Source organism: Buteo buteo, chromosome 13, assembly GCF_964188355.1.
Source record: "Buteo buteo chromosome 13, bButBut1.hap1.1, whole genome shotgun sequence".
Classification (NCBI taxonomy): Eukaryota; Metazoa; Chordata; class Aves; order Accipitriformes; family Accipitridae; genus Buteo; species Buteo buteo.
The window spans coordinates 10,661,646-10,678,467 of NC_134183.1; the positions used below are offsets into that span (position 1 = coordinate 10,661,646).

Below are 16,822 nucleotides of genomic sequence, written 5' to 3' on the forward strand. Positions count from 1 at the left end.
ATTCCTTTGCTTTTAATTTTGCTAAACTTCAATTATCTTGGACTGCATTAACTTCTGATAAAATGTCATTGTGAGAAGAAAGCTTGGGGAACGTGTGATGCTCATGTCTCTTCCACTCCCTCCCCCTCCCCCCCTTCCAGTCCCTAGAAGATTCATTGAGGTGCTGTAGCAGTGTGATGCTTTCTAGTGAAGCTTTGAAATTAGTAGGGGGGGTTGTTGGACATCTGTCACAAAGTTCATAACGTGTACTGAGAGGTTGACTTTGTGTTAAATCTGAAAATAGGCATACCCTGTGTGGGACAGCAATAGAAATATTCAAATGCTGTTCTTTTAGCATTAAAGCCAAGACTATATTTTAAGCTTGTAACAAGCCTTTGTTTCTTCCAGCATTTTAAATTTACCCCATCAAGCATCTCCTGTGTCAAGAACACCAAGCCTTCCTGCTGTTGACACTAGCTACATCAATACATCACTTATCCAAGACTACAGGCATCCATTCCATATGACACCTATGCCTTATGACTTGCAAGGTGAGCTTCTGACTGTTCATAGCTGTAAGTACAGCTCTCCAAGCAATAATAACTATTGTAAAAGGATTCAAATGTGCAGTTGTTTGACAATCCAGTAGTGAAAAATATTATTTTGCATCCACAGAGGATGAGATGGTATTTAAAAAAAAAAAAAAAAGAAAATTTAGGTTAATATCTTAAGGTTTTAAAAGGCTGATGTTTTGCAGGCTCCAGTAGTGAAGAGGATCTGAAGTGTCATCAGTATTATGCTGGTTTTATTTCAAAATAAATGGTGGGAAAATGGGGAGGTGCTTTTTTGTTTTGAGAAGCTTAATTTTTTTTCTTTGGCTCTTTACAGGTTTAGATTTCTTCCCTTTCCTGTCAGGAGACAATCAGGTAAGTAAAGGAAAATCAAGTCATACGGCAGATACTCTTTTCAGAGAAGGACTTGCTGGCATGGATATATAGGCGAGGCAGGAGCAGATGCACGATGTAGGTGTAAATGCAAGCAGGCTGCAGCTTTATTTTATACACATAGAAACTGTGACCAAACATAAGCATTGTCTAAATATTGGTGTAGGATAAGGCCTTAACAAAATATAAACATTTCAGTTTCTGAGGGTTAAGCTCAGTCAGCTGCTGTTGTATTGTGGAATGACCCTCGGCCATGGCTGAAGGTCCACCAACCACCTCCTTAGTTTTTCATATCAAAGGTCTGACTTTGGCCGTGTGTCAGTGCTGGGCCACACCACTGGGACTCTTGACAGTCCCTTACACAATTCAGAGAGTCAGGGGCAGCTCTCTGGTTTTTCTGAGGCTGCGTGCCTGTTCATACCATGTTTGCCGCCTTTCTGTAAATACTTACTGAAATGGGCTAGATAAGTGCTGGCTCTGCCAGTTTTGGGAGCTAAGCAGGTTATTCTCAAAAGGAGGCTGGGTTGGCAAGTCCTCCCACTAGACCACTTTTCCTCCTGTGCCTCCAAGAAAAGAAGGGGGCTGGGGTAGCTCACCTGTCCCTTGTGCCTTCATATCTGTTCTGCAGTCTCAAGTAGGAGAATTGCACTAAATGTAGAGGGATACTTGTCATATCATAATTAAGACCAGAGCCTGCACTGTAGAATTTGAATTCAGAAAAGCTATCTTGATATTCAGTAAAACATACATATGAGAATTATTCTGAAACAAGTAGTGCAGAAGTCTGATGCTGCACTGATACAGCATAATTATACCAGTGCATAAATGTTGGGGAACAAGGCTGAATAGCCTGCATGTATGTTTCATCATAGTGGAAAGAAACATGAAGAGCAAAATCACCCTACAGAGAGATTGTATTTAAAATCTGACTCTTGATAGCTAAGGTTCTTGCCTTTCAGGGGCTGCCCAGCAGAGAGTATAACTTGGGATAGCCCTTGTTGCCATCTAATGGGACTAAGTGTGCTATTTCTAAATGCGTTTTTCACAGAAGTATGCTTTCCTCCACCAACAGTGATTAGCACATAGTTTCACCAGCTGTGGTTGGTCTGTGACTTTTGAGCGGAGGAGAGGGATGGCAAAATGTTTCTTTGAATTTTGGGGAATTTTTCCACCAAGGCATTTTTTGAAGAGGTAAAAGAGTGCTGCTCCTTACCGTTTCTTACTGGTTTGGGTGTCTTGCAATACTGTTGTCTTTCTAGTGTTTGCTCTTACTAATACTAGTATTTCCAATTTCTTTTGGCTTCAGAAATCAGAGACTGCAGAGGTAGAAGTTCACTGCATCAGTCCACTTACCTTACAGAAAGGTTGAGTAGACGGGCTGGTGTGAAATCCAGAAGCTGTCAGAGCTTTAGCATACAAATACCGTCTTTTGTGCTGGTCTGAATCAAAACTATCATGTCTGAAATGTAACTTGAAAATGTTGTTTTTCCCCCCAGCATTACAACACATCCCTTCTTGCCGCTGCAGCTGCGGCAGTTTCTGCATCAGATGATCAAGAACTCTTACACTCTCGTTTTTTCCCATACACTTCATCTCAGATGTTTCTCGATCAGCTAAATGCAGGAGGAAGCAGTTCTCTGCCAGCCACAAATGGTAGCAATAGTGGCAGTAACAGCAGTCTTGTTTCCTCCAACAGCCTGCGAGAGAATCATGGTCATCCAGTTGCAAGTAGGAGCAGCACGGACACGGCGTCTATCTTTGGTATCATACCGGACATTATTTCGTTGGACTGATTTTTGGAGTAAATGAACTCGTCAGAGGAAATCTTTGTGCTTGGTTTTACTTTATGTTAGAAACATAGACAAGTTTTTTTCCTTTTTTAGGGAAAAAAATTTATGTGTACAGAGAACAAAAGTATATTTTCAGTTTTACTTTTGTATATAAACCTAAGATGGCCTCACTGGTAAAAATAAGAAAAAAAAACCACAAAACAAAAAAAAAATTAACAAAAACAAGGAGCTTCAGTTCATTTTTATGGATGCTGAAGATTTTACACCTGTGCATTTGTCATGGAGTTACTTTTTTTCCCCCCATAGTTTGGACACAAATGGCATTATTTTCTTCACAGTAACATAAACAGAAAAGGAGCTGAACTTCTAAAGTTCAAACTTGTTGAGCGGGTGTTTTCTCCTCTTGGAGACATTTACCTTTGGTGGTGGGATCTAATTCCCCATCCCATATTTAGTGCAGAATTTATTATTATGCTTAAAGCGGAATAAACCCTACCCAAACTGTTCCACAGCATCCCCTCTGTTTGCAGGACAGAGCCTTTCAGGAGTGGGTTTGGTGTTTCAGGATTTTTTTTGTCATTTCTGGTTCTATGTGACCCTCTATTCAGACGATTTTTTTTTTTAATTCCATGCTTTAGTCAAGCATGTTGCAAGCTCATTAGTGCACCAATTATTCTTGAGGGCCAGACTCAATAAAATCTCAGGCTGAGGAAATTACTTGGCTGTGCTTATGTGGGACAGGACAATTTTTATAGAATCTAGCCCCAAATAAAAGCATTGACACATTGGACTGTAGGGTTTTGTTTCTGAGAACTTACTATGAAATCCTTTTAAAATAACTTAAGATCCTGATCAGCAAAATATTAAGCATGTCTCAATTTTAAATTTGTGGAACTGCTTGTGCTTTAAAATTAGCCATGCGTGTATGAATGGCCTATTGAGTGGAGGCCTATCTTGTTCTGTCTGGAGAAACCTACTTTTAGCTGCAGTAGATCAAATTTCTGCTTAAAAGTGAACTTGTCAACAAAAGGAAGAAAATACAAATACCAACACACTATTGCATGGTTTGTGCAGCTGATAATGGTCTTGGTACAGTGTCTCCTGAGTTCACATTTGTCAGAATTACTATTTAATGTTCAATGTGAGTCTCTTAAACCAAAAACCGACCCAATAAAAAAACCCCTCCCTGTAGCCCATATACTCAAATGTATTGCTACCTATTGAAGTCTCTTAGGGTAGTGGGTTTCAAAATTCAGTTTTCTCTTTTTGGCCTTGTAATTATTTTGATTTCCCTGGTTTTTCAGTACACTTACGTTGAACTTTGAGCCATACTTACTTCCTGGTTTCTTCTCTCTCTCTCTTTTTCTTTTTTTTTTTTGAAGTTGTGCATGACATAGGAAAATCTTTTTTTAGAACTGATGGGTCATTTGGGCTGATCCGTTCTTATTAAAGAGTGAAATGTGTAAATAGCTGGAATGCAGTTTTTCAGGAGATTCTTTAAAGTAAGAGAAGGGGGAGGGAAGGAAGTGATTCTCTTGTGTCCCAAAGTCCATGTCAGAGAGAGTAAATATTTCCTCTGGTGTGAAAAATATTTTTATAACTGGTTGAAAGTGCAGGTAACAGGTTTATCAGGAAAGAGTGTTAAGGAATACTAAAATTAGCAGATTCTTGTCTGAATTTTTAATGTCCAAAACTGTTGATTGCAGCTAGTTGCTTTGAGCATTGACAAGGGCCACCTTTTGCCTATGAAGTTGTCTCAAAATCTTGCATTGATTAAAAAAGAAAAAAAAAGAAAAAAAAAAAGGAAAAAAGAAAAAAAAAACTTTAATCCAAGTAGCATTAGGTATTGCTGTATGATCAGTCGTATGGTTATTTGAAAGGTTCACATTATGTGGCATCAAAATCGTTTTTAGTGTTTTTACAGCATCCCTCTGCCACTAAATAGTTGACTTGAATTTTGAAAACAAATGTTTGTGTTTATATGTATATGTGTGTGTATATATGTATTTATAGATCTGTGTGTGTGAGTTAAAAGTGAGTTAAATAGTTTTTCCCATGCATGTGTATTTCATACATATCTGGCTGATATATATATTTCACCATACACCAATTTTATAATTTATTAAATGTCAGTTAAAAAATAAATAAAAGGATAGAAAATGGGAAATACTTATTTTTTAAACTCAGTCTGATTTTGAAGTGATTAAACCTACACTAGGAATATATCTCATACATTTTAGTCATGAAAAATAACCTGGTAACTTCAGAGCATATGCTTTGCTATAATACCGTTTGTAAATCTGGAGTACAACTGCCATCGGTGTAACTGGGAGCATGCGTGTCCCCAGCTTCTGAAACACCTAAGAGAAATTTGGGAGAGCTTGTGGCTGTTTTACCGATGATTGTGGCAACATTTCCATTGACTGTATTGTTAAAGATGACCTGAAGAACAGCTTATGTCACTTTTGACAGTGGTATTAAAATCTTGTTAATTCACATATAAAATTAAATGTGGCGAGTGTGTGGTAACACAGAATCTGGCAACTTTATGCCTGTCTTAGCTTTTGGAAAGTGAGGTCAACTGATGACGTCTTCCATTTCCTCAGAAGTTACCCTGAAGGGAAGGAAGGCTGTTCAGTTCACTGTTGTCATTTTTTAACCTCATTGCTCTACAAAGAAGGGACAGAAATGTTCTTAAGTCCTCCTTTGTGGTATTAATCCCATATGCTGTGTGAGTATTCCTGTTTCATGCTAGGGTGTTCTTTATAGTTGATAATTCTCTGTGCCTCTGACCACAGTTAACATTGCTTGGTAGAAGTCTCAGTCTGAGTTCTCGACAAGTTCCCTGCAAATGTCGCTCCAAAACTCAATCTCTGTTAGTTCACATATTGTCAAAGATGCAGTAAAGCAACCCAGGGTGGCCTGGCTTGCGGTACTGCTCCATCCGCTGCAGATTGCAGAGTTTCTGTGATCCTTAAACTAGCAGTCTCTTGTCCTCAAATTCTTCCACTAGAGGAGTGGGGTGTGCACACATGCACACGTGTGTCTGTGTTAGGTATAGAGCTCTGTGTGTCTGTATGTACATACACACCCAGGTGTGAGCACATAGCTGTTTGAATAGCAGCGTGGAAGTGGCTTTGAATCGCTCTTGAGGGCATTACTTGATGCATCCTTCAGAAGATGAAAAACCACGTTAAACTGTAACCTATGCCATGCGTTAAAAACTTTGTAGTCCTTCCATAATGATAGATGTGACAACAACTCTAGGCTTGCCCCTTCCTCTCCATGGCAAGTATTCAATAAGCCTTTCAAGGACGAGGTGACTGATAGATTTTCATTGGACTCTCTTGGACCTGCCTCCCAGTGCAGAGCTAAGGACTGTGAGGAGAATGTTTTGAAAATTAATTCTTCGTTGCAGTTTAACATTTCAGGTTTTTAAGCACATTTTAAATAGAAAGGATTTTGTTTTGTCAGTGTAACTGTTTTTTTTCTTTTTTTTTCTTTTCTTTTTTTTTTTAAACAGAGCTTAGATTTCTAACAAGGGAAAATTGCTGGTGGTCCCCGAAAGTGCTGCTGTTAATTGTTTTAATTAACAAAGGGAAAAATGTATATAAGCAGAATATTAAAATTACCATTAATTCCATGAATTTAAATCTGTCATTCATTGCCTTAAAACTTTCTCTTAGTTTCCATACGGCATGCCAAACCAGTAAATGGCTTTTAAAAATGTATAGTAGACCAATGTCAGTTTGTATAAAAGTACCAAGTGAAAATATTTATTATATGCATTGGAAAAAAAAATGGTTTACCTATTGAATGTTACCTGTTTATGTAGAAATCTTTAGATGTAATAAAAAGCATTCAGTTACGTTGTGTTTCCTGGGGGAAAAAAAGGGGGGCGAGGAGGGTGTTTTCTGTGAACTCAGAGTTGCAAAGGTCACTTTTGAACAGGAATGCTTTGCTTCTAAACGTTTTGTGGCATGGAGTGTCTCACACTTGTCTCTCTGAGCTCTACCAATGCTGCTTTGTTTTGTGAGTGTGTGTGAAGTGCGATTCCTTTTTGCTAGCTTTTATTTGGGTAATGTTTACCCACCCAGAGAGGGTAGTAACTGCCTGTTATGATACAGATGCATTCTGGAGTAATCCAAAGTGATTTTGAGCTGATCAATCCCCATGACATACAAGCTTTTATATTGTCTGCAGCTGAAAGGATTTGTTAATCAACTGTTCTGGTCAATAGGGAAGAATTAAGCTGTGTATTGGATCATTTGTAATTTGGCTATTGATGCATATTGGAAACAAATGCTTCTAAATGAACTCCTTGTTTCATAAGCTAATTACGCTCATGCTCAAAGCAACCGAGGTTTTTGCTCGCCTTCATTGCTGGTACTTCTGTAGCAAAGGTCTGGAACAGCTCCGGAGGGCAGAAACTGAACTCCACGCTGTGGGCAGACCTCCAACAGGCACTAGTGCGGAAAGGCTCAGCGTCAAGGTAGGTGGGTTTTTTGTCCAAACACTGAGATTAGCTGTGAACAGTGGGAAGAGAGTTACAAGGGAAATCCTATCTTCTGCTGTTATTTGGAACCTGTTGTTGTTTTTTCTAGTGAATCCTATCTTTATTTCACTGTATACTGTTTTTCTGGAGTGTTATCTGAGCATTGAGCTGCTTGTAACTAATTTTCACAGAAACAAGGGGGTTTTTGTTTTGTTTTCTGTCTGTAGAGTAGGAAGAGCTAATATAAGAACTGAGGGATGTAGTAGACAGGCATGACAAGGTGTGTCAGTTTTACATCAAGCAAAGTTTATTTCCCCTTGAATCATGATCCTTTGCTGTTCAGAGGGCCTTTGCTTAGTATCTTAGCATGTCAGGATCCAAGTCTGAGCTTACTGGGTTAGTCCGGGACTGCTGTCTTCTGAGAACAGCAGGCTCTGCAGCTTGGCTCTGAATCAGGAGAGGTCGGGCACAAAACTGCCATTTGTCTGAAAGATACATCCTGGGTCTGCTTCCATTTCTTGCGTAGCATTTAGCATGTCATTTAATCTTTTGTGGTTTTTTACCCCATGTAATAATATTCCATGAGAATAATCTCTACTTTACCCTTCTAGAGACACTGTTACTGATTTGGAAGAGTTATGATTGGCTCGTGCTTTGTTTTTTCAGTTTATAACCAAGTTTGTGCTAGTTACAGTCCCGGCTGATTCCAAGTATTGCAGCAATGTGTGATGGTTTTGGTGATAGCATTAGTTGCGGTGTTCAGGCTGTGCTGGGTGCCTCAGTAGGGGATAAATGCATTGTGTCTGAAACGGCTGTGATGATTTAATTGCTGGTCATTTCATAAATTGAGCAAAGAGTGAGTTAGTTGCTTCAGTGATAAAGATTCAGAATTAAAAAAAGGAAGGAGAGGCATGGGTGGAAGGAGGGGAAGCTGAAGGGAGGGGAAGGGGGCTCCCATGGGTAGAAGCCATGGCAGGAACCTGTGCTCTTCCAGCGTACTTCACAGGTTGCTGCTTAGGCTGTGACTGTGCAAGGATGGTCTCTGCACTCCAGAGAGAATATGCTGTATGTTGTCCTGAATTTCATACCAGTCTGAGGACCTTAGTTAAGGCTGCCAGGATATAGATGGAAGAAGATCAGTAACGACTGCTGTGGGTCCCATTGATTTTAATCAGTCTAAAGGCAAGGGAGATGGGGTGGTTTTTTTCCTGTTGTAGAGTAGCTGAATTTTCATGGCCTCTGTTTTTCCCTGCCAGGCTGTCTCTGGGAGTGTGTTCTGGGCAGCTAGCCCAGAACTTGGTGACACATACATTTACCAAGCACAGCATTTTCAGTGTGTTGCCTCAAAATGCGGGGGCAGCTTAACTGCACAGAGACTTGACGTTGCAAGATACTGCACCTTAATAAATAATGTGACAGAAGTACCACAATTCAGACATCTTGTATGTTGGAGGAGTGAAAGGTGAGGGGAGGAATGAGACAGCGATCATAGACTGTTCCTGAGCTTGGAGACTGGGAGTTGTCCTCTGCAGCCGGTGAGCATCACTAACTGGGGGAGTTGGAGAATCGGTGGCTGCTTGTCTCCTGTTGCTCTGGATAGTCAGCAGGGATGTGGCCACCCCGCAAGTGGGGCTGTTAACTTGACAACTTCATGACAGGGGAACATCTGGTTGGGAACATACCATGGATCCAAGGAATACTGGGGAGCTGTGCATAGTTATACTAAATTTACCACTGTCGTGACATAATCAAGCTTCCCGGGTCATGTGTTTCTACACAAAGAACTGTGCCTGGGCTTGGGTGTGTGGAAGCAGCAAATGGTTATGAGTGATGCTGACTTCTTGGAACACAGTCACCATGAGACCTTAACTACAAGTTATCATTTATGCTGCAATCTGTAGACTTAAATGCCTTTTTAAAATAAGAGGGTTTTTTTAAGCATGACACCTGTTACACAAGGGAATGTTACATTCAATTTATTTAAGTAACAGCTCACATTTTGTGACAACATTTCTCCAGAAATGGGGTGGGAACCTGTTTTAAGTGTAAGCACTATCATGAAGGCAAAATAAGGATTTGTAAAGGCAAATGATGATTCCTGAGTCCAGGTAGTAACTAGGAAGAACTGAAGTAAAAAAGTTCCAGGTCCTGCTCTTATCAAATATCTTGTTTTGAATTTTAGTAGTCAACTCTAGGAAGACAAATGATGCGGACAAATTCTTCGTATTTTATTGTTCCATTTGGTCCAACTTTGGCTTCTTTTAGCAGGTCATCAACTGAAAGAGTAAAAGAAAAATGTAAGTCTGAGTGGCATATATATTAGGGATATCATGATCTTCAAAAGGAGCAATGCAGGATTTGGGTTTTCAAATCATTTTTCTCAGAAGTAATAACTTCTGGGATCAGTTGGGGGTGCCATCCAGATGATAGTTTTAAACTAGCATCAGTTGGCACTTTGATGTTCTTGTGTAACTTTCTGGAGCAGAGATGTCTATCTCTTTGCCACAAGGAAAAGATTCACAAATTTAGTCCAAATCAGCTCTTCATTGCTCTTGGTAGGAGTGGCTTATTTGGCTTGAATAGCAAACCTGTCCCTGTTCAATTTAGACAAAACTAAGTGCTCATGCAGATTATGTGCTCAACTTTAGGTAGATTTGTGTGCTGTTTGTTAATATTGGCAGGCCTTTAGTGTTTGAAAGTGAAGAATACCTTCTCAGCTGGGGCTCTAAGGCTGTCACTGAAAATACTTCTGCAGATGTGTTAACTGTACAGTTGGCACCTGGCGGTAGTGATGCTTTTCATTTCAGCTTTGGGAATGCCATGGCAGTGATAGCAGTTATCTAACTTAAAATGCTCTCTTCTGTACAGGCTAAACCATTAAAAGGTGTTTTTCCTGTCAAATAATGTCAATAAAATAGAAGTACGTAAGAAATGACACATAGAAAAGTAAAGTTAAATGTTGCTGAATGAAGCTGCTGCTGGGAATTAGATGCCATCTTCCTTCAGATGACAGGAGAGGAGGTGAATTCCCTTGCTTGTTTACTTTACCTGTAACATATATAGTGGGTGGGTGCTAAAACAAACATCAGAGAATCCCAGCAGCTTCTATTTGATAATGTTTTAGGCAGCAGTTAGTTTCCTTTGATAAGGTATCTAATACAGTCCAGAAGAGGTTTTTGCTTGCATGCTTGCTAATGTTGAGGGGCGCGTGTCCAGTTTCACAAGTGGGTTGCCCTTTTGCTTTGGGCCAGCGACGTGTGAACAGGATCGCGGCTGGATGCTGTGCGGAGGGATGGGGCAGGCAGTCTGTTGGAGAGGAAGCTGTTGGGTTGTATACCTGCATTTATCGTTTGATAATTAATTAGCGGGACACCTTCTAGGTGTTTAGAGCTTGTTGATAGACCACTGAAACAGGGATCATACGTGGTGTCATGCTCCATAATCTCATGCCAGTATGGGTTGGAGTCACCTACCCAGGGTCTTGCTCAAGTGCTCTCCCTTTCTGAAATGGGTCCGGGCAGGTTGGTGGAGGCTGGTCTGCGTTTTTACTTGTGAGCTACTTGGCTGAGGTTACCAGAATGGCTGTTCAGGCTGAACAAGCTGTGGTTGTTTAAATAAGACTCTGAGTACTCGTGCTGGAGCACAGAATAATAGCTTTGCAGTTGCTAGTTGTGAAATCCAGGGGGAAGGTCATGGGAGGGGGGAAGGTTTAGGGCAAAAAAAGCTGTTTTACTGTAAGTTGTTGTGGAAGGTCTCTATGAGCAGCATAACCTGTTTCCTCTCTCTGCTGTTCGTGGAGGTACTGGATGAGACACTGTTTTCCCCTCTGCCCCTGTTTGCAGGCAGGTGTCAGTGTATATAGGGGGTAAGCGCAGCCCCTGTGGGAGCTGCTGCCAGGAAGATTTGGTTACAGCATGGGGTAAATGAGGGGCTGTTGCGAGAACTGCTGTTACTGTAAGGTAAGCAACAACTTTCTTTCAAAGAGATCTAATCCTCCATTCAAAAAGAATACCCTGATGGTAATCAAATGCTTCTAAGAACATAAATTCAAAAAATAATTAATTTTTTCCAGAACATTTAAAAATAACACAGAAGAAAAAGGTGTTGGTTCTCATTTGCTAAAAGTATGCTAAAAACGAAGGCTTTTCTGGAGCCACTGTAAATGAAGGTACGTGCCAGTAGTTACTGAACAATTGCAGATGCTAATGAAATTGAGTCTGTTCTGGTATCAAATATTTATAGCAGCTTTAGCAAGCTGGAGTTCAGTGTGTCAAGCCAAAGGGGAGATTCCTTGTTGAGAAGAAGCATCGCTTCCTACATTAGGATCTATAGTGCCTTGTTACAAGTTGTAAGTAGATGTGCAGCCTATACGCCAAAGTAATGGGAAATCCCCCTGCACCTCCCAAATCTTTATTTAATAGTGATTCTTGCTAGGATGCCTTTAATTAGGGTTAATGTCTCTATGTCTTCACTGTTTGTTCAGCTCTCATAATAGCTCTGAAAGTGTTTTCAGATGTAAATAGCTGCAGACAAATGAAGAAAACACTCAGAAGAAATGCCTTGTTGGTGTATCATTGGTGAAGCTGGTGAGGAGACTGCATCAGATCAACCTTACTCTGATTAAATCTAAATACTACTTTTAACATTAGAAAGGACAGTTCTCATACCCTCAAGGAGCTTAATGGGGTCTGTACAAACCCCACAACCCTGGTAAAACTCATTCCTTGCCTGTATCAAGCTAGCGATGGGATTTTCTAATGCTGTCTTTGGCAGAGAGTGAGCAATTTGAAAGCTCCAGAGCCTGCTCCCTGCAGTGGCGTTGGAGGGGTGAAATCTCTGCAAGAGCTGGAGAAGAAGCCAAAGGTGGTGTGGTTTGGAGCAAGGAGGGGACAGGACAGCCGGTCCCCAGGACTGAGGGCCAGAGGGGTGTGCAGAGCACTGCCCTGCCTTTCTGCAGGCCTGGGCCCGCTCCTGTAGCCTGCGAAGGCTGGAAAAGTGGGGGATGCATTTAAAAAGTTTATAGACATACATAAAATGCCTACAGCAAAATCAGCTGTCTAAAAGGTTTTGATCACTTTCAGCTTCCTGGAAATTCCCTCCTGTTGTGCCCCTTGGGGTCAAATTTCTGACAAGGAGGACTTTTTTTTTTTTAATTATTTTTAATTTTTTTAAAAGAACCTTAATTAAAAAGTTCCCCTCTCTCTTCCAAATTGTGCTGGCCGCAGAGCTCACATTGCTCTTGGGAAACCGCCAGTGCCCTGTGTGCTCCTTAGAGCATCCCTGCAGCTGGAGGGGGCGGACGCTCTCCCAGGGCCCTTCGTGGGACAGGCGCTTGCTTTATAAATACAGCGAAGCATCTCGGGGTAAAAAAAATCATCGTTCAGGAAACAACTTGAGAAAGGGAAAAGGTCTCTTGGTTAACGGGCAGCTGGCTTACCTCTTCTGCAAGGCACAGAATCTCTGCTTAGCGATCGTGGCGTGGGCAAAGGCTGACAAGGGCGAGGAGACTTTGCCATCATGTGAGTCGAATTAGCTGCAGCGAGCTGACGTTGCTAACGCGCTCGGCTCGGCTTTGGGAGCGCTGCCTGCTCTGAGCGCCTGTCTGGGTTCAGCTGGGGGCTCTCGTTTACGTGGGCAAAGTGGTGTAAACCACAGCACAAGCTCGTGGTACGGCTGTCGTGGGGAAGAGACCGGCACCGGTGGGGTGGACCGGGGGACACGACGGCAAGTTGCAATGCCCTGGTGCACTGCACGTCTTGGGCGTGATGGGGAGGTCCATCCCTTCTCCCCCCTCCCCCCGAGGGTCACCGGTGCTGTGTCCTGCTGGCCCAGGACCTTCCTGGCTTCCCAGCTGGAAGTGCCCGATCCCAGGTTTGACGACAGAGGAAAACCAGGAAGGATATAAGAAGATGGGGAACATTTGATACGTTTTTGAATTGCAAAATACCTTCTTCCTCGGAAAGCTTTTCTCCTAGTCTTGTAAGTTTGGCTCTCAGCTCCGAAACTGAGATGACGCCTCTTTTCTGCCTGTCTATCATGGACAAGGCCGTGAGGATTTCCCTCTCGGGTTCCTCTTGCTTCATTTGCCTGTACATTATATTCAGGAAAGTGGAGAAATCCAGCTCTGCATTTCTGTCTGGAAAAATAAGAGCAGATTCTTTAGGAATGGCTCAGTTTTGTAGTCTGCATCTAAACGTAAGCATCCTCCCTCTCCCCCCAGTTCACCTTCCTGGGGCACTTTTTCCCTTTTGCCTGACTCTGGTCTGGACCAGGGTGGATCCACTCCTGGGGGCTTTCTCCTGCCCAAAAACCCATTTATAGCTTTGCTAGGCTTGTGCTCTGAAACCTCGTATCCAGAATTTTTAGCCCAGCCTACTTTATCTGGTGATTCTTCTTTGGTCTCTGTGCTGTGCTTTGAATTTATTTAGACGAATCTGCAGATTAATATCTTTTTGTGCTTTTCTACTTCTGCTGATTGGACTGGACAGTTTCCCAGCCTCAAAATCCATAACCAATATGTATGCCTCCCACTGCTCTTGAAGCTTGTCTTTTTTAACGGCAGTATTTTAATCTGTATGCTGGATTGACTTTGTTCATCATCTAGCACATCAGACTAGGTTTTCGTGACTGCTCTTGGTTATGCTCCATTGCCTGGCCTGTTTGAGTATATATTGAGTGAATATTATCTCTGGGGCTCCAGGAAGCCTCCTTGTTTTTGCATGTAGTTTTCTGACCACAGAAAAGTTGAATTTCTCCATCCGTAATCCACTGTGTTTTATTCATATGCAACCGCTGCGCTTTGCTTACCAATCTTGTGGAAGTGCAGGTGTCTCTGCACCTCTCCTGGCGTCGGGCTGGCTCCCAGGCACCGCATCACTGCCATCAGGTCAGAGGCTTTTATCTTGCCTTTTTGTTTCTTGTCGTACAGGGAAAAACATTCCTTGAACTCTAATTAAAAACCAAAACTCTGTTATGCCATGTAAGATTACATCGAACTGCCAGTGACGTTTCTTCTCCCGTTGCCCGATCGGGCGGCGTTGGTAGGGTTCCAGCAGGGATATTGTGTCTGGTTTGGGGTGTCTTGTTTCAAGGAAGATGATGGACGGTGGGGGAGGACCCCGGGTAAAGTGCCAAGGGCAATTAAAATCCAGGCTTGTGAATAGCGGAGCTAATTGGGGTCCTTCAGCCTAATGAAGCAAGTCTGAAAGTGGAGTCAGGCTTCCAAATACGTAGAATACTGTTAAGAAGTACTTTTCTCTGCCTTCGTGAAGGGTGGGAGAGGATGCTAAAGGAATGAGCCTTAAGGAGCAGTGGAGGATGCTGGTTGGGTCTGGCACTTGCCCCTGCCTCGGCCTGCCACCGGCTGGATTTTAATAAAAGACAAAAGACCTGATAATGCCGCGTTTGACAGTCTGAGTGCTGCCAGCTGCGTCAGTCTAGCAGAGCGCCCCGCCTGCCCTGCCGCCATCCCACTGCAGCATCTCCCTCCCTCGCTTCTCCCCGCGGTCCTCGCCTGCCTGCTCACCCTCTCCCCTTCCCCCTCAAACACTGGCTTCGCAGTTTTCAAATAAATAAATAAGGCTTGCAGCTGACCTAGATAAGGCTGCCGTCTCTCTTCCTCCCTTCCCACTCTGCTCCCTCCTCGTCACGCTCGACGCTAACGGGCAAGTTGCGCTGCATGGGGACAGTCCTGTCTGCAGAGCAGCCAGGGAAATAAAAATCAGCCTGTTTTGGTGCATTCACCCTCCACCCCCCTCCTCATCCTCTCTGTCCCTAGACCTTCTTGCAGGCGTGAGTGTGGGGTGCCAGGGCCCCGTGGGTGGGTGCTGGGGGGCCCTGTGGGTGCCGTGGCCTCCCCCTGCCCCGGCCGCCTCCTCCCCTGCAGCAATCCTGCTGAGCCCGAGGGCGCTGCAGATTAACAGATTTGCAATAATACTCTTATTTCAGCTTTCTTCTGCCATTCCCGTAGCAAACCCTTCCTTGTTCCAGTCTGAGGCAGGGGTCCCCTTTCCCAGGGACAGCCCTGGTGTCTCGCAAGGAGAATTTGTACTTCCTGCACCTTCTTCTTCCTCCTCTTCCTCCTTCACCTTTAATTCTATCATACATGAAACCTCCACTACAGCAAATGATCACCTGAAACTTCTGGTCTCTGCTAGCTTGGCCAGGGCTGACGTGTTTATGGGGTTGGGAGGTTGCTGGTTAACTTCTGGTCTTGATGCAATCCAGCATGTGGGTCTGTGGGTGGTTTCAGCGCCCTGCCTGTGCCCAGCACTGTTTTAACAAAATCTGGGAGATTTCCCTGGTTTCAGAGCAAGCAGATCCCCTCAAGAGCTGGGAGGAGAAGTGGGGGGAGCACAAGCCTAGACAGAGACACTTTTTGGGGAAATGCCATTTTTTACATATATATATAATATATATAAATATAAATTTGTTAAGCTGATCTTGCTAATAAAAACCAGAATAAAACTGTACATACCATTAATTTGATCCTGGGACAGAAATTTTGCCTGTAGCATGAAGCAGAGAAGGAGAGAAAAAAAAACCAACACAGCTTTAAAATCTGGATGGGATGAGGAGGGGTCAGCAGTTTGTATCAGCCGAAACGCTTCACTCACCATTATTTTGGGGGCCCTCCTTGTGTTTTATGCTGCCCGTTGGGATCGGAGGTGTCTGCAGCTACTTTTCTATTCGATTAAGGGCTAAAGTCCACCAGCCCCGGGGTGGAGTGCGGCTGGGCTGTAATAAATACCCTGCTGCTATGGCTACGAGACCTGATCCCTGCTGGGGCTGGATCCTGCTGCCAGCCCAGCTCCTGTTCGCATGCCGCTGGAGAGAAGGGCTCTCCCCAGCCTCCCCGAAACCTTGGGACTCCGGACGGGACCCCGAGCAGCGATGCTGTCAGGAGGAGTGGGGCGAGAGCTTCCCTCGACTGGGGGTTTAAGGGTGTTTGGGATCAGGCTGGTTAAACACAAAAGGTTTGATAATCTCAAAGAGCTGCGCACCTTGCACTAAGCTTAGCTGCTGGGAGACAAACCCAGCCTTGGTGAGGCGGCTGGGGAAGGGTGCGGGGGCATTGACAGCTTTGCAGTTCGCTGCTGGAGGGGTTTTGCTGGTGGGCAGCAGAAGGAGTTAATTCAGGCTTTGCTGAGCTCAGTGCAGGGCACTGGGCATCGCTGGCGATGCGGCTGTGCGCTGCCTGGAGGGTCTGCAGGGGAAGAGATTTTAGATATGCCCTCTGCAAGCATGGAGGAGCTGGGACATTGCAGACAGGCCGAGAGGAGAAGGGATTTTTGAGATGGTTTAAAAACCTCCCCATTGTCTTAGTTTTTATTTATTAGCATTTATTTAGCTAATCTGCTTGGGAGCAAATGGCCTCTAGGACTGCCAAGTCTTGTTGCAGCCCTCAGGAGGGACTTGGAAGGGGGATGCTGAGGAAATGATGCTGAGGGAGAGGGAGGGCTGCAGCGTGCTGGAGAGCTTCTGGGGTTTAACGCTGGGTGCGTGGGGGAGGCAGAGCCTCCAGCTGTTGTGAACTAGCTCAGACAAACAGCCGTGTTTGCTCACATCTTCTGGTCCCTTCCAGCACTAGGCTTCTGCCACTCAGTAGACATTCA

The 16,822-nt window shown here is 43.5% G+C and overlaps 2 protein-coding genes across 3 annotated transcripts in view; one reads left to right on the forward strand and one right to left on the reverse strand.

The window, feature by feature from the left end:
* The window catches only part of PIAS1 (protein inhibitor of activated STAT 1), a 63,465-nt gene extending 56,884 nt beyond the window's left edge, over positions 1-6,581 (forward strand). Inside the window, exons 12-14 of one of the 2 annotated variants that reach the window (XM_075044663.1) lie at positions 388-530; positions 868-905; positions 2,420-6,581. In XM_075044663.1, coding sequence (XP_074900764.1) covers positions 388-530; positions 868-905; positions 2,420-2,716 — 478 coding nt within the window. In that variant the 3' untranslated portion in view covers positions 2,717-6,581. The remainder of the gene's footprint in view (positions 1-387; positions 531-867; positions 906-2,419) is intronic. The other variant, XM_075044664.1, reaches the window with a different exon arrangement.
* Positions 6,582-9,166: 2,585 nt separating this feature from the next.
* On the reverse strand, positions 9,167-15,901 carry CALML4 (calmodulin like 4). Its single transcript, XM_075043893.1, has 5 exons — positions 15,824-15,901; positions 15,685-15,715; positions 14,016-14,156; positions 13,156-13,344; positions 9,167-9,484 (listed from the first exon to the last, which is right to left on the reverse strand). Exons 1-5 carry the CDS (start codon positions 15,824-15,826, stop codon positions 9,387-9,389), a joined length of 462 nt encoding a protein of 153 aa, XP_074899994.1. The 5' UTR covers positions 15,827-15,901; the 3' UTR covers positions 9,167-9,386.
* Positions 15,902-16,822: the final 921 nt, after the last annotated feature.

Coding starts and splice junctions, on each gene's coding strand:
- CALML4 (XM_075043893.1), bottom strand. Junction 13,345..14,015: donor CCTGCACTTCCACAAGATTG/GTAAGCAAAGCG, acceptor TTATTTTTCCAG/ACAGAAATGCAGAGCTGGAT. Junction 9,485..13,155: donor AAAGCTTTCCGAGGAAGAAG/GTATTTTGCAAT, acceptor TTACTCTTTCAG/TTGATGACCTGCTAAAAGAA.